The 25,749-nt window shown below is 38.7% G+C and overlaps 1 protein-coding gene across 34 annotated transcripts in view; it reads right to left on the bottom strand.

Annotated features, from left to right (window-relative positions):
* Positions 1-332: 332 nt before the first annotated feature.
* The window catches only part of LOC122766725 (receptor-type tyrosine-protein phosphatase delta-like), a 315,856-nt gene continuing 290,439 nt past the window's right edge, over positions 333-25,749 (bottom strand). For 24 of the 34 annotated variants that reach the window (XM_044021823.1, XM_044021826.1, XM_044021832.1 and 21 more), the window contains 14 exons: positions 23,635-23,646; positions 22,534-22,646; positions 20,070-20,167; positions 17,943-18,066; positions 15,160-15,335; positions 13,373-13,492; positions 13,101-13,255; positions 7,414-7,699; positions 6,466-6,644; positions 6,179-6,305; positions 5,845-5,970; positions 4,436-4,590; positions 4,130-4,265; positions 333-3,680 (listed from right to left, as the gene is read on the bottom strand). In XM_044021823.1, the coding sequence (XP_043877758.1) occupies positions 3,612-3,680; positions 4,130-4,265; positions 4,436-4,590; positions 5,845-5,970; positions 6,179-6,305; positions 6,466-6,644; positions 7,414-7,699; positions 13,101-13,255; positions 13,373-13,492; positions 15,160-15,335; positions 17,943-18,066; positions 20,070-20,167; positions 22,534-22,646; positions 23,635-23,646 (1,876 nt within the window). In that variant the 3' untranslated portion in view covers positions 333-3,611. The remainder of the gene's footprint in view (positions 3,681-4,129; positions 4,266-4,435; positions 4,591-5,844; positions 5,971-6,178; positions 6,306-6,465; positions 6,645-7,413; positions 7,700-13,100; positions 13,256-13,372; positions 13,493-15,159; positions 15,336-17,942; positions 18,067-20,069; positions 20,168-22,533; positions 22,647-23,634; positions 23,647-25,749) is intronic. The other 10 variants (XM_044021830.1, XM_044021833.1, XM_044021834.1 and 7 more) reach the window with 1 other exon arrangement.

Below are 25,749 nucleotides of genomic sequence, written 5' to 3'. Positions count from 1 at the left end.
GTAAAACGGTGCTATAATACTGTAACTGAGCTGAGGTTTCACTTCCATGGTAAAGCGCAATGCAACGTTGTCACTATGGCGAACATAATCTTGCGAGGTTGGTTGTGAAAACATCGCACTTCATCGATCTAAGGCTGATGATTCATTATAGCTGACATCAGTGACAGGAAAACCAGAGCGATGGAAATCTATTCAAATGTGGTGAGGCTCAATTTCCCCCTTTCATGAGAGAACTGTGTGTAATATGTTGGACCCAGACCAGTAGGGGGTAAAATAGCTTCATCAGTCTTTTCGAGTCAAAGTGAGGTGGAGGGAAACAAGTGAAACGGTGATGCATAACACTGACATTTTTTAATAGAATTCATTTATAACAAATGGAACTTGTGTCAGCAAAGAACTGATTTTCATACACTTCTGTCTCCACCAATGTAACCTAAGTAAGAAAATAAAAAGCACTCCTTTCATTCAGAAAAAGAAACATTTTATGCTTACAACTAATCAGAGGTAATTGTATGATCTTTTTAACAAGCCTTTTTTTTTTTTTACAATTTCATTATTTAATTTTTCAGTCTATGCATCCAGACGAGAGATAGATAGAGAGAGCAGAGAACACAACGTTTATTTCTGTTAATGACACTCCAAGCTTGAATGGCAAAGCCACGAGAACAGATGGTTGAGGGACAGATTTTTCTGAAATCATCTGCTGGAGTAACCATGGCATCAGAATGGATGCTCTTTTTTTGCCACAAACTTTTTTTTTTGTCTTTTTCAAGAGTTGATACTTTTTTGTGTTATTTACATACACACAAAGTGAACGTTTAAGGAGATCTTTTTATAGATGGGTTCAAGTAATATATTATTGGGTTTAGAATCAATAGGGCGGTGCATAGTACAAAGATAGAGAAAGTGCAAATCTTCCTACCAGGCCAGCTTTGGCCCTTCTGCAATGTTTCATCATGCATACGAAAAATCAATTAAACAAAAAAAAAAGTGGAAAAAATGAGATGAGAAATGAGATTTTCTGAGACTTGAACATTTGAACAAAATGTAACATTGGCCAACATCACGTTTAACTTAAATCAAGACGAAAATGATCAGTTAAGCAGTCGACAAAAATGAAACTATAGCTGCTTGAGTTAACAAGGGAAAGAAAGCACTTGGAATGCACATCCACAAAGCCATCATAGAGTTTACAGAAAACCTAGAGATGCTGGTCAATATGAACACTGAAACATAACCAAACTTGAACCTGGGTCTTTAACTGTTATGTTTTTAAACAAAACAAAAGGACACGACACACACCAGATTGTCAGGATTACAGAACCAGTTTTGTTTGCAGTTTGTATTTCTCTACAAATGCTTTTGGTAGAGACGCACATGAACTCCATAATTCAAACCTAAGGCGTGAAGAGCAAACCATTCAGTTTTGACTTGTGCATGAGGCATTCTTTCTCGACTAAACCTGTTTTACTGCAGTTTGACAAGCCATTCCAGGATCCCAATATGCTTCCCAGTAAGATCAAGTATGATCTTAGTCACATCAGGTAAAAAATAATTTTATGTTGGGTCTTTATACCAGTGCTGATGGAGTTTAACCTTGTCCTGCTTTGGTCTAAGACCAATGCTCTCTTATCTCATCTCCAGTTGCATGTTTTATAATTTGATCATTTTATATGACATGCATTTGTAGCTGTTTTCCGTCAGGTTCAGTGATATCTCAACTCCTATTGTAATTCACTTAGCCACAATAAGGCCACTGAAAATAAAATGTATGAGCTTTGAAATGTTCTTATTTGCATATATAATCTCATCAAATGACAAATGAATACTGAAGGTAAATAAACTATACAGTAACATTTACACTAAATGCCTAGATTAGTCCAAGGATACATTAAAATGTTAAATGAAACATTATAAAACAGGCATAAATATAAGGCACTCTAAATGCAAAATTATGAAGAAAAAAAAAAATATTACCACTGACTGCTTTTAAGAACCACAAGAAAGTGACGTCTTTGTACTCTTTGTACCCTATTGTGTTGTGTGAGCGCTGTGTCTGCGACTGTGTGACACCTCTGCCTCTAATTACAGACTATGTGAGTTTGAAAATTGCACCAGTGGTGCTTTGACTGACACCTGACATTCCCACTCCCATACCTCACTTGTGGGGAACAACAATGCCATTGGTGAAGAACATATCCACATAAAACCCTATCTAAAAACACATATTTATTGCACAAGAAAAGATGCACTGAATCAGAATACCATTTTTGTCCAACTGATGTGCATTCCAGTGAAAAATCTCTTAATTTCCCCCATAGCACACACCTGTAAAATTTGAATCTTTCATTGCAACCATATTTCATATACAATTTACTTATAAATTATCTGTCAATGTATTTAGAACATACTATTTATAGTTTAATAATATATATCTATATATATATAATTTATCTGTACCATATATTTATAGATTCATATACCTTATTCAATTCATCAGGTTCTCTTATCATTGTCACATGGAAGAACTAAGATAATCGGTAGCAGCAACTTCATACTTTGCTCGTCCCTGTTGATTCCACAAAGCCCCAGTTTGTCTAATGGGAGTAAATTGACCGTGTATGTGATCATGGACAAAACTAAACAGAAAAATCAAGACTGAAAAAGAAGCACGGAAGAAAACAAACAAAAAAGTTACGTTTTGGTAGTTTGAATTCTGTTATTTGCACTAAGTGCAAGCTAATGTGGAGGGGGGAAAGAAAATAAAATAACCGAAAGAGCAAAACAGATTCTCTGCAAAATAGCACATATGTCAGAACAGTTCTACAGCTTAAAAAAAACAAAACATTTACGTAAATACATTTTATCACTTATTTCCAAGCGATAAATTTGTGTAAAAAAAGGAAATTCACACATTTCAAAAAAAGCACATCAGCTGTATAATAAAGTACTAAAAAACTAAATCAATAATTTTTATTTATTTCATAGAGCATTTTAACTTTCCCCTCGTCCAAAATTTAGATGATGAACATTGTGACAGGAAAGGGAGTATTTAGTTATTATTACTTTTAAGTCTGTCCTGCTGTTGTGGACCAAGTTTTGTCTTCTTTTTCGATGGGTTGTCTGTGTGTACTTGATTGTGAAACAGATTTGTTTTTTTCTTTACAATGTGCATCAAGTTCTTTTTCCCCTCCCGCAATTCTCTGTGCCTCCAGTGCCTCTCGTAATGGTTCATTATCACTGATGCATTTCTGACGATGTCATTATTGTTCATTTACTTTTTTGTTGTGTTGGTTTCATTCAGTTAATATGAGCCCCAAAAATGAATCCTTGAAGCAAAAGAAAAGGTAATCCCATACGATGCTTCAGCAGTCAGGATTCCCTCACTCTGTCTCAAGGTGAGGTTTTTGTGGGGTTGGGAAATACTTGGTCCTCCGGAAATCATCTTTTTCATTTTTTGACAATTCATGTCACACATCTGACACAAAATGAGTTGTTAGCAAGGAGTTAAGGAGTACTTTCTCAAGCAGGAATTTATGGCTCAGAAGAGAGGCTCACTGGGTTTTCTGTCCAAGGGGCCCTCTGCTTTTTTTCTTCCAATACTGGGTCTTTTACGTTGCATAGTGATCAAAGCTTCCCAAGTACTCCAAGCCGGCTCTGTAGCAGAACTGGTATTGATCCTGGGAAACAAAGAAAGGTCTTTAGTATGCACTGCTCTTGTATGATCTTGATATTGTATCACAACATTTCGGTCCACTGTGCTTTCATTGTGACCGTTACAAGTATTAAAACTCAAGGCCCAACATTTAAAACATTTTTAACTTCAGAAAAACTCTGCATGAGTGTGAAAAAACACTGGTCAATTGTTGAGATTGCTGAAATTCAGTGATACAGCTGCAGTGGAACTCCTCCTAGCTACTATGAATCAGTCTCAAACAGGGGCAGGCTCCGTGGAGTAGTTGGAATCTCCCTAAACCTTTCAGGAAATGGGAGGATACTATTAAATGAATATCAAAAAGAGATTCCATGACGTGTTCCAAAACCTAACGAGCCTTCACTTTAACCTCAGAGTTATTTTTTTTCTGCTTGTGTTGTGGAGGGGAAAAAGAAAGAGGGAAAAATGTCTCACCTCTGTCTGCACCATAGCTGGTCTCTGTGTCCGCAACATTTTCACCGTCTGAAAAATGTCTACTACGCCCTCATATCTCATTCGTTCCAAAACAATGCTGAGGGTGATGAAAACGCCAGTTCTACCAACACCCGCGCTGTGCAAGAGAGATCCACAATGCAACAAGGTCAACGTTGAGGCCATGAAATTAGATACATATTAAAATAGCTTGTTTTGAAATCAAAACAGTATACAAATTCTTTTCAATGGCAGCATTTCAATGGAAACTGATTTCACCTGATGTGGTTACACTAGGCCGTCACTTACCTACAGTGGACTGAGATAGGCCCATCTTGACCAAACTGCTCTTTTGTTTTATGCACTTGGCCAATGAAATCGATGAAGCCCTCTCCTGATTTTGGCACTCCTTGTTCAGGCCAGTCTGTGAACTGAAACTGCCTTACTGTCCGTGACTGTCCGTCCTGTGGGAAAAAAAGGAAAGAATAGCAAAACTGAACATCAACACTGAAAATTGGCAAAACAAAGTTAAACTGGGGAAGCTATTATCTTGCAGAGAGTCAACCCTCTGCAATTAATTGCATAACCATCTACATCATAATGTTTCACGCTTTTGTGGATTTTACAGCGCGAGACAGAATGCTAAGAGAAATCTGGCGACACAGGTGCCAAGTTAAAAACATAGAGGAAATGTTTTGATATTAGAGATGCCTGTCATTTTACCTGAATGTTATAAACGTGAACACTAAAGATGCTATTTCCTTTGATGTGCTAGCCTTGACTGAGTGCATGGAGAATCGACTTTGAGGGTGTGCATTAGTTAAGTAATATTGTATCCCCTTGATAAGGAAAGCAATCCCATTGACGAGGCAGTGTAACATGCACTACAAAGGGAGCCTGCGCTATTTATCTATGTAAGCCTTTGATGGAATTAAAAACTCAGGCAGCTCACTGCTGCTGGCGTCACATTTTTTTAATTTTTTTTACATCGACGTGTGTCAGAAGTTCTACAGAAATATATTTGTGCTTATGTTGCACTTGAGGCCACAGTGTGGTATAAACAAATACTTGATACAGTGCCAATATTTTGATCTACGGCTGCAATGTTAAATGTCAAATTTGAATTGTTCTCTCTACTGCACAACTGTTGCAAGAAACATGTTCTTAGAAACTATTTGTCAGTATTTTAGACTTGATTATTCAACCGTGATTTGATTCTGAATGTTGATATTCAATAAAAATGCAGGAAAAAAGCAGCAACACTGCTGCTGTCTGCTTTGCTAGTTCTCAGCCCGGGCTGCTGCAAAGAAAGCACTATAACGAAAAAGCCAAGGATTCAGCAATAACCATGTTGTAATGATATGTTACTAATTGCCTTTGTTGCAGAGTGCAATTAGTGCAATATTTTGAAATAAGATTCTCTTCCGTCATTGGCTAATATGTGAAATTATGAGAGTTGCATCCACGATACTGTATCTAAACTAATGTTTTCCTTCCGTCCCAGCTCCACTGACCCAAGGACACATACACATGTCCAGAACTCCACATAAACAAGATGTCGGTAAGTAAATCTTCATTACTGGATTGCCCTTTTATAGACACGGTGTGTATAAAAAAAGTGTGTATTCATATGGTTTAAGCGTTTCTTTGAAAGTGAACTTTAAACACAACAATTTTTGCATGTAAATTCCTTCCACGCTGACAGCACCACTGCTTACCCTGGCATCAGTCACTTTGAACTCTCTCAGGATATACTGAGGCATGTTATACTCAGCCATAGGGTCCACAACAAAGTACTGGTATCTGGCCGACCTTTCTGCTGGCCAGTACTGATGGCATTTTTCCTGCAGGGAATGGAAAATAGAATATTGCAGTGAGCCACAATATGGGTTTCATGTACTAAATTCATTGTGCTGATTCCCAGAAATTGTGTCATTGTATTTTCCTAACTGAATAAATGCATGATCTTTCAAATAAGGCAGTTTTCAAATAGAGCAATTGTGTCCATGATCTGTCTCCAGACAAAGGAGGTTTCATAAGCCATGTCCATACCCTGCCCATTTCTCTAAGCTTGGTGAGCATCACGACAATCGTAGAGTTGTGCTCCCAGAGCATTCTCCAGAAATCCTCTGTGGTCTCTGCCAATGGTCCTTGCGTTGCAATATAGGCTTTCTGTTGCCTGTGGAAATGCATTAATCACACGATGAACCAGGTGCAAAACCACTTGAATATTCACTGTGTAGTTTGTAGATGAAATGTCTAAAGAGCTATGTTTGCAGTGACCTGTTTTGCATTAATTCACTGGCAGTAAAACCACACACCAACACTCCAGCACTTACCTGTACCCATCGATGAAACTGGCATTGATGTAATCGGAACCCTCCACTCCTCGGATGGGCTGAAGACACACCCTCGTGGACTCGTATGGCATGATGTTAACAAGGCGGTTCTTGAACTTGTTGCAGGGGAGATTGGCACTGATGAATCGTGATGTGTGGGCTTTAGTGCTAGCTAAACGCTACATGGGAGAAAGAGACACAAATATTCTTTCAGCTTACTGGAGTGAGGTACGTGTGTGTGGAAGAATACAGTATATTATATGTGTATATATATATATAAATGTGTGTGTGTATATATGTATATCTATAGTATATCGAGCTACATATAACATTTTCATGAAAGTAACAATATAAATACCCATAGTGTGCACTGGATATGTACTATTTAATATGACCATAAAATAGTTGCTTTTGCCCAAAAAAGATATTATGATAAAAAGTCAGGATGGAAAATGTCAGCATCCATCACAGAGCAAGAAATTTACTATGTGACAATTGAGGACACCACAGGTACAGCAACAGCACAGACTTCAGCAGGCTGAATACACTTGGCTGAGTCTCATTGTAAATGTACAGAATTTTCTCTAGTCCCTCAAGAAACTGTTCTGTGGTGGGGAAAACCTGTGTTTGGCATTTTCGTGTAAACCAAGACCCCGTTTATCCAAGAAAAGGCAGCATGGGAAAGGGAAAACAGAAAGGGAGAATTTATCCTATGTTGTGTTACACAAGTGAGTCAACTAGGCGGAATAGAGAGAAAACCACAGGCCCCATGCTGTCTAGTGAGCCTAATAGAAAGTGGAAAAGAGTTTGGGAGCTGTCTTGAGAGTAGCCCTTCTGTGACATCAGTGCATGTGTGCAACTTCAGACACAGTCTCTTAATTTTTGTTACTTATGTAAAGTGTAAAGGTTTATAGAAGTTTGATCAGATTAGTTAAGAAACTGTGGTACCTTGAACTCAAGTTCCATGCCAGTGACATTCTCTCCACCCTCTATCTGCGTCAGTTTCTGGATGTACGCATATAAGTTTCTAGCGGGCACTTCGGTGGTGCCGCAGTTGACGGCCTCCTGGAGAGCATCATGTATGAAGACATACTGGTCCTCTGTTTGCACCATGTAGTTGCGCTGGGCTCGCATTAGTGTTACATGACCATAGATGTCCACAGTCTTCTCGTGCTTGATACGTTCCATCATGGCATCAATAACGATGAAGCAACCTGTGCGTCCCACTCCAGCACTGTAATAGAAACGAGATCAAGATTAATGTTAGTCAATAATATTCTCAGTTATATCTATAAAATTCACAAATCTAAAGCAGACACACATATGTGTGAGCTTCTGTATCATAATATCCCCACGGTGTGTCTGGTTGTATTTGATTTCCAGCAACAGAAATAAGGGGCGGTGAATGGAAAGTCTTTTGTTTTAAGAACTTTAATTTTCTGAATGATGAGGTAAGGTAAACTCTCTCGGAAGTTTGCCACTGTAGGATGTACGATTTGGCTTGGGGTGTAATTAAATCTGAAGTGGCACTGTATGGAGAAGAGGGCTTGGCAGTCACAGCCTTCAGTGAGCTCACTGCTGGCTTTGCAATCTAGTCTCTCCTCTCTGGACCCCACCTGTGCTCTCCAACCTATCAGGGCTAATGACTGATGCAACAGCAACATTTAACCTTTATCTCATAGTTCTGAAAAGTGCCACTACAACAAATATGGATGCCGTCGCAATTTAGAGGGTATGCTTTTTTGGAGGGCTTTGTTAATGTGCCGGGCAACTTCTGAGAAGTGCAGCTGACTTCAATTAGTGCCATTATATCAGCACAGTGCATCTGAATGGCGTAAGAGCTTTAGAAGAGGCACTGAAAGGCAGGTCTCTTCATTAAGATTCACATTGGCACCTTTTCACGTTAGTTAGGAAAATGGAGTAGAAGATGTTGCAATGCAGTCCCCCTGTTTCTCTTTGACCTCTCTTTGCAGGCCAACTTGAAGTGTGTCGTAAAAATATAACCCTCTTTTGTCGACTGCTGACGTTTAAAAAAAAAAAAACGCTCACCCCTTCACGTTACATGTTTTAAGCCTCAGCACAGATGTTTTCCGGTGACAGTTTATTTACCATGGGGTGACAAGGTGGTGTTAAATCTTGTCCCTTTACTCTGTTCCTGCAAAGCATGGCATTGACAAGACTACTCCTTGCACTTGGCACTCTAAAGTAAATAGGTTATTCAATCCATTAAGCTGACATGCCTACGAGGTGTGAGCCATGCTCCTGTGCCTCCTCCTTCTGATGAAGCATTTGTTTTTCATTTGCACCGAGGAGCAGAAAAAAGGGTTGAGAAGGAAAACTCAAGAGGGAGTAAAGTTAGTCCCTGGCGGCCAAGTCTGGTTAATGTGCCATGCTGCACAAGAACTGTGCTGCAAATGGTATAAAGACACGTATGGGAGCCATTGGCTTTAACAAATGATTTGATGGCCACTTTCATAATACCTGACATTTGCTGAATGGAATTGAACTCTCTTGTTATTTCTTTGGAACAACTCTTCACAGCTCTAGGTTCAATTACAAATGTGCACGTGTGAATCAGGCTGTAAAGAAATGAGAAATTGTCCCAAGGATATTTGAGGAATGAATCACTTCCAGGTCTCAGAACACCTCAGCCCTCGGGTGGGGGATGCAGAAAGAAGAGGAGATTTCTGCCTTTACCCCAGCTGCTTTCAATCTGAAAATATTTTATAGTACAGACCTGAATGTGGGAGAGTGATGACCTGCAAGAGGGTAAGTGACAGGGTGACAGCACTGAGCTAGAGAGACGAAGACAGAGGAAGATGAGGAATGGGTTGAGAGGGGAGAGGAGAAGGGAAGGTGGGATGAAGGAAGGTAGATGCAGCAAGTCATCCTGAAGTTGTGTGTTTCTGAAGTTAGTTTTTAGAAAAAAGACGGCACTGCTGGAACAAATATTAACCATACGTTTTCTGAAATGCAACAGCAGCAAATGCTGGATGTGTGAAATATTCCTTTATTGACAAGAGATGGCTTGTGTGGTGGTGCAGAAAGCCATTGGTGTGTTTGGCAGTTGAAGGGGAGCAGGCACACTGAGTGCATTAATGACTTGACACTGCCTTTTCAGCTCCGTCAGGACCAGCTGCTTTGGACATCGACGCACATTAAGTGTCAGGCTAATATGCTTTCCAGGAGTTTTGGGAATAGAGGGTGGGTGAATGAGTGCAGTGTAAAATACAGCTGCAATGAGTCCCAAGAAGATAAAGCATGAGCAGTGGTGAAAGCAATTACATATGTATTGTTACCAAATCTCTTGCTGTCAGCCAACCCGTCAATGTTTCCCCACTGCTTATGGAGCACACACACACACACACACATAACCTCAAATTCTCCAGGATCACTGCATAGCTACCAAAAGAGTCAAAAACAATTCTTGTCTTGTGTATACTCAAGAACTGTCAAAGTGGAGAGTACATTCTAATGTCACAAAGAGAGAGTTTTAGAGTTGACATTGTAGTTCAGACACTTTCCCTTCACTTGAAAGAGGGACAGTTATGGATATGATTAATATAGATCAGCTCTTTTTTGTAATAAGCAGTAGTGCAGTGTTGCAGTAAAGATAGCTGCAGCCATTGAGGTGAGCCCTTATTTCAGATTCAGTTTTTATTTTGAGTCCCACATAGGACTAGATTTGGAAGAACTAAACCCAAGATAACACCAACATTCAACACTTTCTAACAAACCACAAAGACCACTTTGTGGGATAGAAAAGTGTAAATGTAAAGCAGTCATCCTCATCTATCCCTACGTTCCTTGGAGGAGAAGGTCAGCTCTTTATGGGTTGATTAAATGCTGTAGGTCATGTTTAATTGTTCCACCTGCCATTCATTGTGTACCACCATGATGACTAAACCATAAGATCAGTCTTTTATGGGGTATATTGTCTCTGATGGATATTGTAGGGCATTGTAGTGCTATGCATTTACTGAAACTAAATCTGTTGTGCAGCCAAAGCACTGAGCAATAGAAAGCAGGGTCTAAGTCTGTTGAGCCTCTGCATTTTTCGCCTCGTATTTCATGATTGTGTACAAGTCCGCATTATGTGCAGTAATACATGGTGAAGCAGAGTAAAGAAAACTGCACGTTTGTTGTGAGCTCACATTGTGAACATGCTCTAAAGAGGCATCACAAGAATGTGTTTTATTCACAAACGTTCTACTGTGGGAAGCTGCAATAACCACCCGTTAAACCCATGTTTAAAATATCCCATAAGAATGTGGGTTCTGTTACTGAGACAATTTGACAACCATACTCCCAGCTAACTGTTTGCTTTCTGGTTTGTGAGACCATGACTATGCCAAGGTCACACATTTGTGGTACTGCAAATGAAATACAAAATGTGTCTTTCTTTTCTTTTTTACTTCTGCAAAGATTGATAAAAAAAACAAAAAACTGCTTTAAAACTCCAGTGACGTATGTGTTCTTGTATTTTGAATAGTTAACAATAACATTGAGCCGATGAGCACAAATGACAAAACAAACAAAAAATAGAGCAAATGCTTGCTCATTTTTATGTTTGTATGGTCTTTTCATAAGGCATGCACATACTGTAGGTGGTAAGCACTTTCTGGTGCCAAGTAATTATCAATCATTGAAGAGACTGTACCAATTATACACTGCAAATCTTTTTTTCTTCTTCTAGCTTTTGTTCAGCCTTTACTGCATGTGCATAAACAGCTTGGGCAAAAGAAAATGTGTTTTCTACAGCACAAAATACATTTATATACGAAATATCTGTGCTCAACATCACAAATCAACCCTCATAATAACATTTTAGAAGTAAATAGAAAAAAAAAAGTCTATTTAAAATTGTGGTCAAACATGAAGAGGAAAAACTGCCTCTTAGAGGATTTGGAGCTTGGAAAAACACTGTATCTGATAGGGAGCCAGAGGAATTAAAACCTCCCATCTGCAGAGTGACATTAATTCCAGCATTCTGCTTCATTGTAAAAGAAAGGATTTTCAATTTGAAGTGATTCGGCGACTAGCTCTAATTAACTTCAGCATGTGGTAATTCTTATTCTCCAGTAATCCCCCTTCCCTTTTTTGTCACTTCCTAACACAAGTTTGTATCTGTTACATTCACTATCACTGTTTCTTCATTTTGCTGTCTTTTTTCTCTTTTCAGTCACTTGCTTCCTCTCTGCAGTCTCAGAAGCATTCTGAGTTGAGTGGAGCCAAAAGGCTGTCTTGTGTCTTTGTGCCTCTCTGTTGGGAGTCTGGCCGCTTATGTGGCTGCAGGGAGTGAAGTTGACATGAAAGTGAAAGTTATTTGTTTCTAATGCAGTAACCTAAAACTTGTGAGCTCCTCATGTGTGACATGGAAGTGATGAAGTAAGGCAAATGACGGGTGTGCATGCGTCACACTGTAAAAGGAGATGTGTTAAAAGTTCGCTGAGGATAGTGGCGCTGGTACTCTTTGTGCAGTGATGTTGTAAACATCAGTTAAAGCTATTGCACTGATTTTGTTATAGTGACAGTGGGTTATTCAGTGAATCTTTAAGGTCCAGTGTGTGAAATTTAGGAGGAGTTGTTTTGGCGAAATTTGAACCCAAAAGTATGTTTGTGTAAGTGTAAATTTGCTTTAAAATAAACATTGTTTAGTTGGTGGACAAAGCATTTTATAGATACTTTAGGCCACCATGTCTCTACCTTAGCCGGAATGGACAAACTAGTCTGACGAGCATTCTGCGTTTTGAAACTGAAGCTTACTATGTAAATGGGAAAGAGTGACATCCTTTCTAGTGTGCAAAGGCCACCACATTAGATGTCATTTTTACTCACTGGGCCTTTAAGGGTAGTTTTGAAATGTACTGTTGAGAATATCCAAACTCAACTCAACTCAAACCAGTCATTGTTCATGTATATTTGCACCATTTAAAACATGTTGCATCCAAGAATGGTATTTTAAAGCCAAATTAGACGTTATTTGAGCTGTTTACGTTTTTATCAGCAGTCAATAAATAGCAAAAACCAATAAATAACGGACTTTAAGACATTTTTGTGCTCAGAATCCAAACGTGTAGCTTTTGCTGCCTTTAATGCTTTATTATTTTTGACTGCTCTAAAGCGTCTTTTAAGCATAAGCATTTGTGTTTTGGGACCTCATGAGATCAAGATGAGCAGAATCTTTTTTTTGGCATCAGCTCCTTATGACAGTGCCGCTAAATCACATCGTTGTCGCACACAATGAAGACATGTAATACAATTTTGCCAATCAGCACAGCCATCTGTTGGTTTGTGACTGTAGGTTGGATCCTTGATATTATTAAGATAGACAGTGTAAATGTCAGAGAATACCAACGTCTGAACAATTTGCTTGAATTGTAGATGTTGTGGATGTTTTCAAGATCAATCACGATATAAAATTGTCAGATCACACGCCACTGCGTCAGATTTTCTTCACTCTGTTTCTCCGTTCCATGTGCAATGTCTTCCAAAATCTTCATTATTATTGAACAGATGACTCAGACAGACATGAATATATTGTTTTTCATATGTATTCATATATTCATTACAGCAAATGGAGGGAAAAATCAATTTCATGCTTCAGGATTTTATAAACCTATGATGTTTCTTACCTGCAGTGAACCACCATGGGCCCTGCATCCGGAGGATTGCAAGCTTTCACCCGTCTCAGGAAGGCCAGGAACGGTGTTGGGTGCTCTGGTACCCCGTGATCTGGCCAGGCCGTAAACTGGAACTGCCTCACCTCTCTCTTCTCACTGGAGCCATTCTGAATATGGAGATGGAGAAAGGTTAGTGACCACTTTGTCTCACTTCAACTACCTGACACTTTTTAATGGTGCCGGAATGGGCTTCTGTAGGAAAACTGATTCAAAATGCCTCTTACTTTAAAAAGTGCAAATGTCCTGACACAGTATGTAGCCAGCTCTACAGTGTCCAGAAGTGTCACTTGGATGAGACCATAGGTTTCAGTCGCTCTGTTGGGCCAATATTGGTCACATTTCACCTGTAATAGACAGGAATACCATATTAAGCAATGATCACTAAGACTATAGAGCATGTTATCCCTATAATTATAACAGATTCATCTTAATACACATAGAGTATACACAATTATATATAAATACAACAAGAAATAAAGGTAACATAATGCAGAAATTCAACTCATTCCTGCTGGCTTTTTAAATTCCAAAATCAATGAAACGGCCTGAGATATTTGCACAGTACCGTTTCTGTGCCTACAGTTGTCCTTATACAATCTATAATTACAAAGGTAACTGCTATTTTCCAATCATATTACTGCCCCAGCTTCGTTGCTACTTGAGTGTACAGCTTTGTTTCTCAGTGAACAGCCAATAAAACACTGTTCCATTATAACATTACCGCTTAGCAGACAAAGGGAAGCACTATAAGTGCTAGGGAGGAAATAACTGGGTTTCAATTTAATTCTTGTTCTTGATATTGTCCTTCAGAACCGATAAGTTTTCGGCAGCATGTTGAACACAATCGAAATGTCAGCGTGATCATCATTATATCCTGCTGCCTGATGCTTTGTGACTGTTCAATTGTATGACAAATAGACAGTAGTCTGAAATATTCTAATATCTAACAAGTGTTATTCCCCTAATTCAATTCCCTTAGAGAGTGTCACACTGACACATGGAGAAATGATGTGATTTCAACACCAGAAGTAATGGAATGATCCATAGTGTTGACATGCAAATACTTAAGCTTCAGACACTTAAAGTGTACAAAGACAGCCTCTGTGGTCCCCAGAGTGATGACTAATAAATGTGACGATATCTTACAGGAAACCCTTACAGTAGAGCCAACACATGCTCTCATTTCACTCAAAAAACTCTCACCTTTTTTCAATTAAATGGACCCGATTTAATTGAAAAACGGTGTTTAATAGTTCCAGTAAAAATTTAAAAAAGGCCACACTAGCTTATTGGCTTTGCATATTGTAATAATAGTGAGTGGAAGATGCTCTCTGGATTGAGTCAGCACCCCAGTCAACACTGTGCCAAGCTCTTAGAGAAGGCATACAAGTGTGAAGGTCAGTAGCATATGAAACCCATGCAAGCTTTCATGTGCTCAGTTAAACACTCTTAAGGTGTGCCAGAGAAAGAGAGAGGGAGAGGAAGTGTCTTTTGACCATGAAAACCTTTAAAGGACCAGAGATATAGCTGCCAGTGCAGCTTTTCAGTCTGTGAGTGTTTTATTACTGATGGTCATCCTGTGCTTTCAGCAGCATTTGGTTAAGGACATAAGTCACTAATCAGTCACCAGGTTTGTGACCGTCTGAATGCATAAGGGTGCAACGGAATGCTTTATGGCTTCTCGTGAGGAATACGTTTTGAAAGAGGAAGCAAGAGCACAATGTACCGTACAACTTAAAAATTACACACACATTTAACAATACATATACATATATATATATATATACATATATATATGTGTGTATACATATGCTTTGTTGATGTGTAAATAACCTTGACGTCAGACTGTGGGGTCTATCATGCCCACATTTAAAATAAAACAAATGTTCCTGGATTTCAGAGGTGAACACTGTCTTTTCAGTTACACATGACTCATTTTATTCATGTAATACTCTCTATGAGAAGGAGAGCACTTCAGAATAGTATGGCTATTTATACATAACTCTCTTACCCTGGACCTCTCCTCCAGTTTGGTCATCATGACAATGATGGCACTCCTCTGCTCCCAGATCATCCTCCAGAATTCGCCAAATGTCTCCGGCAAAGATCCTTGGGTGGCAATGTAGGCATTCTGTTTTCTGTACCCGTCAATGTAGTTGGCATTGATATAGTCACTTCCCGGGATACCTAAGAAGAAACAAATTGTGCATGAGTGAATGAGTAAAGCTGAGTGTCTAGAGTTTGGAAAAGTATACCAGTGTGCTGTGTAGGTAAAAAGCTTATAGTATGAAAAATGGTGAATTGTGGCACTAGCTGTTTTCCAAACTGTCCCATGTCTTGATTTTTCTTTTCTTAGTAACATCAGATTCTGCCCGTACATATATTAGATGAGGCAGTGTGAGACTGTCCTCTGTGTTAAAAAGCATAAGGCTGTGAGTTTGGGACCAAACTTACAGTCTGGGAACATTTGTATTTGCTATCAACAATCCACAGTTTTTTGCATTCCTCTTCCATATCTGCAACTGACTTACAGATAAAGCTTGGTCTGTAAAAGTCTCACATGGAGAAAAACAAACCAACAAAAACTAGCAAAACAATTTCCCCCTTTCCCCTCACTCCTCCTTCCCTTTGCGTATATTAAATGAAAAGCACAGCTGCCTTTTTCGAATCCAGGGAAAAGAGACGGAGCTGACAGCTAGTCAATGCTTTAGGACTGGCAGTTCAGGGGCTCCGTGCACACATGGTCGACCAAGATAAGTCTCATCTGCATGGATGCCACGTACCAGAGAATCCCCTCACTCCAACTGCTTCCTCTCCCCCGCTTTCCCACACTGCCTTTTACTCCCAGGTAACTTATTCAGCATAAAAAGCAAAGGAAATAGAATATGAAAACGTTCAAACCCACCCACATATTTTTTTTCCCTACCCTCTCTACAAGGTTTAAGTCATCCACACAGCCCGACAGCTGTCATATCCATGATGGACAAGGGATAAATACAATTAAACCCAGTGTGTTTGTAAATTGAAAATTAAAAACAAAGGAGAGACATTACTGCAGTTTAATGAGAATGAGTCGAGTTGTTTAAAATGTATTTGCAAATGGCTTTTGCCTTTATGCTTTCTGTCACTCAGGATTTGTGTAATTTTTGCAGTCTGTATGCCTATTTAGAAATAAACATTGCAGAATAAAGTTGTCACATTAAATCTTGATTAGATTTCCTTTAAAAACATTTTAAGCAGCAGGGGGAAATGACTCAAGTATAGCTCTTGTCATTGAATAAAAATACATTTAATGAAAAAATAAGTATCTTCCAAAAATAACATACAATTCATTGAATTTGGAGGAAATATGGAATTACAAAGCAGTTTCTGTACGCTGACAAAAACAAACACATTCTAAGGCATAAATGTGTCACTTTATGTTGTGACTGCATTTTCATTTTGGTATGTTGACAAATGAGATGCATGTCTACTTTTGAGCTCAGCACATCCAGTATGAACCAGTCCTAAATGGGATTATAAAATAGAAAGGGTAGACAAGGGTTTCAGTATTAACTGTAGATAAACCCTCTTAAAGTGCACAGTGTCTCTTCTGGTCAGGCAACTTCCTTGACAGTCATCACATATCAAGCGACTGCTGTGATATCAAGACCATTAAAATCCCCAAATTTCCTCAGAGTGCCTGTATCCCAAAGATCCTGCTGATCCATCCTTACATCAATACAGTCTGAAAGTAGCTCTCTTCAAATCCCAAATCCCTTTATATTCAAAGAACTCAATCAAAGTATACAACAGACACATTGCTTGCCAAAAGGCTTTGTTTAAGCACAGAAATAAAAGAGGACGTCCCTCATGTCCCCTTGGCTGAGAACTTCTCACTTGCTACAGCATAAAGGCTCCTGTGTGGTTGTGCAAATTTATTTATATGCCTGGCTAATGTAGTTCCATCAACACTCAAGCTGTGCGTTGTGTTTCTGAGAAACTGCAAAAGGCCTCTCCCACTCCATCTCTTTTCGTTGCATTAGCCATTAACCACTTTGTTTATTTTCTTATGCACTCAGTTATAGCAGCTTAATGGAAATGGTTAATTAATAAATGTGTGTGTGTCCAATTGTTACTGTGTCATTGTAGTTGACTGGCCTTTTCAAAATGCCATTTAATTTCTTAAAAGGTGTACTCTCATTGGCAACAACTAAATATGGCAAATAAAGTTAGGGTCATACTGGGCTGACACTGGGTACAATGGACAAATAGTTGTACACAGCATTAATATCTAACAGTAAGACTTAGTCCTGATCTTCAGAAAATGTATTTTTTGTGTTTAACTTTTTGTTTTTCAAGTTCAGTGTGGGAGCAAAGGGGAAAACCTATTTGATCAGTCAGATTTTTGACTAAATGCATTCTCACAAGCAAGTAATGCATAAGGCTACTTAAAATGTGGCACCTTATGTTCCTTATGTTGCTTACTGCTCCTATTTCAAGATTAAATGACAAGTAATGGCTTGATATAACATGCACTATATCTTTGTATAATGCAGTGAGCATTAACTCTCACCATCATAGGTGTTGGGTTTAACTTGATTTGTTTATTGGAAAGGAGCATTTTTTAAAGTGTTTCTTTCTTTCCATGCAGCAAATAAATGAAGGGAAATGAGAATTACAGCATGCTTGTGCAAGCACATCATTTGAAAGTATAGTGTGGTTGCACTCCTGAGGTCTGAAAGCTACAAATAGACTGGCTGTCTGGACAATCAATACAGCAGTTGGGAGGGAAGGTGCAGGTGGGTGGCTTACCATCGATAGCGGAGAGCAAGACTCTGGAGTGGTCATACGCGATCACGTTAGCATATCTGTTCTTTGGTTTGTTCACCTCCAGGTTAGAGTGTTCCCATGTGAACTGCTGACCAGGATCGACTGACTGAAAGACAAGACGAGAGAAGAAGAATAGCACTATAAGAATATTTCCAGAAACCATAACCAAGGATTAATATAGCTTTATGTAACAATTAAGAAAGCAAAAAATTGATGAAATGTGCCTTTTAACATGCAGCAGCTTACATTGAAATTAACTCTTTGGTCTATTGTAGTTTATCAAGAATGTCTTTAGCATTTTACCAGAAAGGCAGTTTATAGAAGGGGAAGTTGTGTTTTTAAAGGCAGAGTTTATGCTTTTGCACCAACGGTGCACATGCTGCAGAGAAAAGGCTAACCATGGATTTTTATTGTCACTTCATCCTGTACAAAACAGTGATAAAAAAAAAGGTTGTGAAAAAGTGGTCTTTTTCGTATACAAAGATACTCCCCAAATCCAAATAATGTGAAGTTAAAGACTGACCTTTTACATATTAATATTTTCAGTAAATGAGAACAAAAACCCTTAACACAAATGTATACTCATTAATGAGTAAGTGGAATGCTTTTCTTGATTAATGATTATAATGTCATCTTTCTATGTCGGCCACAGTTATTCAGTATCATGTAACTTTTCCCTTTTGAAGGATATGTTTATACACAAACAAAGCAATTAAGGATAAACTAAGGATACGTTTTAGCATTCCATAGTAACCAATTGTGTGTCCTTTCTACTAATTGTTGAGGCTCTTAAAGAGGTGATCCTGTAAATACTGGTGCATGTAAATCTGTATATTTACAAAAAAGATACATCTGAATCAGTCACAAAGAAAAACGGTCTGTGTTCCATTATCTTTGCTCGTTCGATTAGTAAGGATCTTTGGAAAATACGAGAGCCCCACACTTGAGACTGATTTAACAGAATATGCTTCTCAAGTAGGCCTCATGAAGCAGAAATGGATAATAGTCTCTTATCCCAAATAAATTATGAATATAATGCCACAAAAGAAAAATACAAAGATATGAATGATATAATTTCATTTTGTATTATAGGGAAACTATTGTGCTGGCCTTTTTAAGGAAAACAGGCTGCTTTTATGTATTATTCTTTGCTTAAAGTAGAATAAATCATAATGCACAATAGAAAAAGCAATTAATGGGCACATTATGAGAGTGACCTTTCATATAATCTAATCTTGGTGCCATCCTGCTTTCTGGGGTCATTTAAAATCAGTCAGTGTATGAAAATGAGCTTTATTTTTGCTTTTAGACCAGTTTAATGTTGGGGAACATTAGACCAAACTTCAACCAGTACCAGGTTTTTATGTGCACAAATTACCACAAGCAGCCCTGATATTTTATCAAAATAGAATGAAACAGTAGGCTGCAGAATTGCTCATCATCAAAATCTTCATTTTATTGTACTTGCAAAATTGCTTTCCACTGCAATTGAATAGGCACTATAAAATTGGAATTCAGTGTACTTATGCTGCAATAATGACTGGGCAGCTTGGCAGGCACCCATATGGTGACCTCAGATTTTGGAACCATTGCAGAAACCACAGAGAAAAACGGGAAGACAAAGAGTAGCTGTTCTGATGTCACACAGCACTGAATAAAGGACCTCTTGTTTGGACCATGTTTAAGGCTGAACAAGTGTTCTGCAAACAGAAATTCATCTGTTATCTTGATTATGAAAGAAACAGTAACATTGGCAACATGGTTGTGAAATAAATTAGAATGATGAATATTATGAAAGTGCCATTGTATTCCAGAGTGAGACTAAAGTTGAAGTATCGATAAACCTTCTGAAATATTGGTTATTTTAAAATCATCATACTTATCCATCATATCCTGTTATCTCATTGTTGACATGCTTGAACTGCTATAAGTTTAGCATGAGCATGCAATGGTAGGATTAAAGCCTCCAAGGCTTTGAATTCACAGAATTTGAGCACCTGGTGCATGCTCATATACTATAACTATTGTATTCTATTGCATTGTAACTATTGAACAATCCACTGTGCCTCACTGAACCTCAGAATTTATTCAAATGTAAAATGCACTTACCTCATATTCCTGTGAAAACTTAAGGTTATCATTGGCTTTCAGTCGCTCCAGATGATCTGCCAATTCCATGATCGGAATTGGAGGGTGGCTTGCCATACCTGTCAATGAGATGGACTGACGGTCAGTCACAAGACTTGCAAGAGGCCATTACCCAAGCAAAAGCTAGGGAATCATTAGATATGCAGCATATGTGTTTAACAGGGGAATGGAGGTGGATCTTGTTAGGCTTGGCAGTTCACTCAAAGCAGTGCCCATGCTCATAGAGACTATATGGATACAGAAGCCAAAGAGAGTCCTCGAGCACATTTGCTCAACTGGGACTCTTCCTACAGAGAAAGAAGTAAGTTATTTGCACAGAAAGCTGTAGTGTACAGTTAGCATGGCAGTGACATACAGACAGAAACATCCCGAGAAAAACAAACAAAAAGAAATTTAAAAATGTTAGGTCAGATGTTGATTTCTGCTTTGAGTGATAACACATTTTCAGCCTGTCATTTCAAACTCCTCCTCCCATGATAACATAGCATTACACCAGATGGATTAGATGGGGATGGGGAAAGACTTGGCAGAAAAAAGGAAAATAAGGAAATTAAAGCTGAAAAAAACAAAAAACAATTCATGTCAAATGCATAATGGAGGCCAACTAACTTGATAAATGGAGGTTACTGGAGTGCCTGTGCTCACCTAAACCTGTGGAGGAAACGGCGGTGTAATCAAAAACATTGTAGGTCTAAGAACAATGTGACTATTTTCCCTACGAACAAAGGTAGGAATTGAAGTGTAGAGGAATTGATAAGTGTAATCTAAATGAGTCATGTCCAAACATTTTAAACTTCACCATACCACATTTCTTATTTCATAGAAATTAGAAAGTAGACAAATCATAACAAACTAACTACTAAATATTAGTAGATGTTTGTTTTAGCCAGAGAATGCTGTGCTCATGTGGTAATGGACACAGTATACGCCATAATACTCCACCCTACAGTTCAGTAAACTTTACTTTTACAATGTAAACTTGACACGGTCGCCCATGGCTAAAGATCTGTGACTTAAGTTCAGGAGCCATTTTGACACACCAGATAGTTGATGGTGTCCCTCTCCTACGATGAGGCGATGTTTCATTTCAGCTGCTGATATAAGTGGGCATTAGCTAATGGAAGCTGTGTGTCACTTTCCCTCCCACTCACAAATCTCTTTCACAGACGGAAATGGGTGTTTGCATCACAGCCTTCTACTCAAAATCCATTTTCACCACTGGGGGACAATGAAAGTACCATTTCCAACATGCCATCGCTCAAATATCAAGCATCCTTAAGATGAAAATGTCCAACCTGGTTGAATGGAAGGGTGGATTGAGTTGGGGAAGCGAGGTGGTCTAATGTAGAGGTGCTTCAGGAATTAGGAGAAAGTGTTCAGTGGTGGGAAAATATGTTTGGTTCTTTGTTAAGCAGTGAGATAGCTAAGATACCAGCTCTCAGAAAGGCTGTTGGGGAACAAAACTGGTGGCTTGAGAGGCGAATGAAATGGTGGGAGAATGGCTCAGATCACTCTAAGCCAAAGGAAAAATACCCCTCTACCAGGATGAAACGACCAGTAATGGTCCTAACATCACTGAAGAGCTTTCATGGATATGCATATGCTTTTTTTCAAAAATGAGCCTGCAGAGATAATTCATCCTCCTTTCATTTCCTTAGCTGACCTGAAAAAATATGGCTTTGATTTTACAACATTATTGGCCGTCTCTGAACACCTGTCCCCAAGCAGTCTATGCCAGAGCAACTCAAACTGCACTTAAGTATGTCTCTCTTCGTCAGGTTCGAGAGTGTGGATGCATACCACCTTTCCAGGTGATAAATGGACGCTGCTCCCTAGTCGAGAAATGACCTCATGAATAAGCCATGGCATGATCACTGACCACTGCTTTCCTTAGCACTAAAGGTCAGAGCAGGTAAACGCTCACACACAACCATTACACATTTTGTGTGTGTTTCACCCACCAAAATGCTGCATTGTGGGATGTCCAGCAGCAGCATAACATCCTAGCAAGACTGCATTATTCTGAGTAAGCGTGACAAGTCTTGATGACCTGGATAACCCAGGTACATAGGTAGATGACAGGTACCTCGAAACTGTCCGGCTTGCATTTGCGCTTTTTTAAAATTTTCCATTTATGAGTGCCTCCAGGGAGGACACTGACAGTTTTGACCCTCTCTGCGTTGCCTAAGCACCTGTCCACAGTGTGCAAACTGCTCGTTTGTATCGTGCCAATCTCACTGCAAACATTAGAGGACCTTTAAAAGGACATTGCATTTGGCTTCAGTGTCAGCAGTGAATTCAAAGGTAGATAATGCCATGGAATGCCAATTATGGAAACAATCTGTAGTATTGCTCACCATTTCAATAAAACATGTTCAGTTGCAAATTCCCAGAGCATGAACTGGCATTATTTTGTAAGACTTACCAGGTGTTTGGAAGTTGAGACGTCGCAGCTCAACAGGGTCAGTGGGATGATGCAGTGGCATTTCCTTGCTGTTGGGGAGACTGCCCTTTCTAGCTTCAGATTCTGCTCTTTTTCTGTGGAATAATAAGCAAATTATACATGTTTCTTTGATAATCTTTTGTGCACAAAAGGAAAAACAAATAGAACTGTATTGCAATTTAACCACAAAGTGTGCTGTGTGGTCTTCATGTATCGTGAAGGTAGATATATAATTAGGAAGTTGAAAGAAATATACCCTTCTTTCTGCTACTGTAACAGCTGCAGGGCTGGACTAAATAGCATCACTTCAGCATATAACACAATCCAATACAGTAGCTTTGACTTGATTTAGGGGAATAGCTACTATCTTGCTATCTTTATGAAACGTGTATTGTTAACTTTCCATTGGCGGTCTCAGATAGATGATAGATGTTAGATAAATTCTAAATCTGTACTTATTGTAGTTATTGAACCACAACGTTGTCTGTTACAAAAGGACTGTTGTGCTTTACTTGTTTGTATTGTGTTGTAAAGAATTCTTGATATTTTTTCCACTACATTTTATTATTGTTTTTTTTTCCCCCCAGTATTTTGAGATTCATGCAGTAATAATTTCACATATAGTCACATATTTTTTGTTTATAACAATGTCATCCAGCCTCAAGCTGTGACTGAAGTCCCAGTTTCCTAAAAGGCAATGCGGGTATGCTCAGAAGAATCAATACAACACTGGTAGTAGGTGTAGGAGGTCAGTAACTGTAATATAATGGGCAAATAATATGGTCAGTAAATTCCATTATGAATTCAAGATTTGTTAGTGGAAAAAGTCAAATAATTTGTGTTTTGATCTCCCAGTAAATACCTGCTGACATCTATCATACAAACAATGTTGCATTACTAATTGCAAGCAGCATGTATTTTAATATACTTTTACATATACATTTTGATGAAGCACACAGCATTATTCCACAAATGACCTCAACTCTACTGAATGATAAATTCTATATGCATTGATAGTCTTGGGGGTGGAGGGTGGGGGAGGTTTAAAGGGGATTAGTTTTCCTACTTCTCTCTCACTCTTACCTGTCTGGTTTGCTGCTCCATTGGTCAGCAAGAAAAGAAATATCGACACAGCATTAGGTGGCAAGACTTAAAGCTTTAGTGGAGAATATTCCAGAACCGTTCTATAGGATGAGTGAATGACTGAATACACAAGAGACAAATGATCCAATCCTATCTCGGTTTTGCTTTGTGTACATGATTAGCGATGCTTCCCTTTTGAGATTATACTTAATTATGCAGCCTTGGGGCTCTTTGCCTCAGAAACTACAGTTTCCCAGGTGCATTCAAGATTTGTACATTGTATCTCTGCAATTTCAAGGAGTTTCAGCTGATTGCTTCTTGTTCAAGCATAAAAGTAATCTCTTGACTTCTAATTGCTGTCTGTCTTTTTCTGCAAATAAGCCTTTCACTGATGCATTTATTAAGACGGAGAATCACACATATTTAGATTTATGCATGCTGTGTTATAAAGGCAAATGACGAACATGATCATATTTTTGAATACATCTGCATACATTACAGATATAGGGATTTAAAATGTATGTAACACAAATGTATTGATGTGTTCATTTCATTAAATGCAGTATTGCTTTAATAACAATTATCCCAATATCAATTATTCTTACAATTCCTTTGATGAAGTTGCTCAGTCCATACCCAGAGCTGAAATTCACATGGTTGTCACCCTTGAATATAAGAATGGCTTTCTGTCACATAAAAATTGATCTTAACAAGAGAAATGTCTCCTGGTTATGCAGTCAGTGTTTCCTAACATGGCGTGGGCACTGGCTAGTTAATCAATGAGTAAATCTCCCCACCACAAATGGAAACACTGAAGCTTTCCAGATGTACAATATTGTTCTCATTTTAAATCCACCTCCTTTAGTATCCCAACCCAAACTTTGCATTATGAAAAAAGTCAGAATACAGTAGTATGCATAAACATACATTTTGCTGATGCTATTTCTTTTGTTATTGTTTGTTTCCAGCTGACTCTTCAAGTATTAATCTTACATTGCTAAAAACACTTCTGCAGGATGACAGTTACATTTTGCTTAGGACTGGACATTTGATTAAATTAACTTTGCACAAATATCTTATGGTGACCGGATAAAAAATAAAATGCAACATTAACAAACAGAAAAAGAAATGTATGTGTAAACACATTTATGTAAAATATGTCCACATGTGTGTGCTGTCACAGCATTAGGTCAAAGTCAGTATCTCGATTTGAGTTCCCTTGTGGAGTGGGTTTTCTTAAAGGGAGGTTGTTTGTGGTGGTGGCTGCAATGCCGGCTCATGCCCAAGGGTCTCTTTTCATCTGCACACATATGCAGTGTAATGTAGCAGATAGTCAAAGCTCTCCGCTCCTACACTTGACTGATGAGCAGTGACAGCACAAAGTCTAGCTTACGCTTGGGGGTTTCAGACAGAAGAGGCTGTTTTGATTTGGTGTGAAAGTACACTATCACTAGTGTTAACATGTGTTTGTGAGTGTGTGTCTCTGATTAACTTGCAGTCAATGCACGTCTGTGTGAAGGACTGTGGGCGTATGCATTTGATGGCTTGACAGTTTGGGTAAATGTGTGCCTGGATTTACTCAGCTGAGATTTAGTGTGTGTTTGTGCTACTGCCAGTGAGGGTCATGGATAGTCTGAAGATCAATGCGCCTCAGGCTTTAAGTTCAGATCTTGCCTTAAATGTCTGCATTAATATGTGCAAACTGAATATTTGCGCATAGTAGCATGTTGATAATTAAAGTAACGCAATGTAGGATGTGCTTCAGTTGGGAAAAGGTTATGTCTGACATTGGAAGAGCTGAGAGTGAAGTTCACCAACCTCGACATGGTATTTGACACAAACCGTGCAACAACATGTCTAAGGATAAACATTTAACAGTACCAGGTAAAGGACTGATTTACTGTGGAAAAACAAAAAGACAGAAGTACTATTAGCGGTAAAAGAAACAGTGTTTGTATGGTGGAGGCCATCTTGGAATCGTATCTCGGAGTCTCGTATCGTATTTAAGGAGTCTCAGATTTGGAAATTTGGATTACAGAGCCTTTTATTATACAAATACGATTTCATAATTTACAATACATTTGACGACCCAAAACCTGTATTGTTTCTGTACGA

The sequence above is a fragment of the Solea senegalensis genome, linkage group LG3 (genome assembly GCF_019176455.1).
Source record: "Solea senegalensis isolate Sse05_10M linkage group LG3, IFAPA_SoseM_1, whole genome shotgun sequence".
NCBI lineage: Eukaryota > Metazoa > Chordata > Actinopteri > Pleuronectiformes > Soleidae > Solea > Solea senegalensis.
This window is presented reverse-complemented; position numbering and strand designations above follow the sequence as displayed.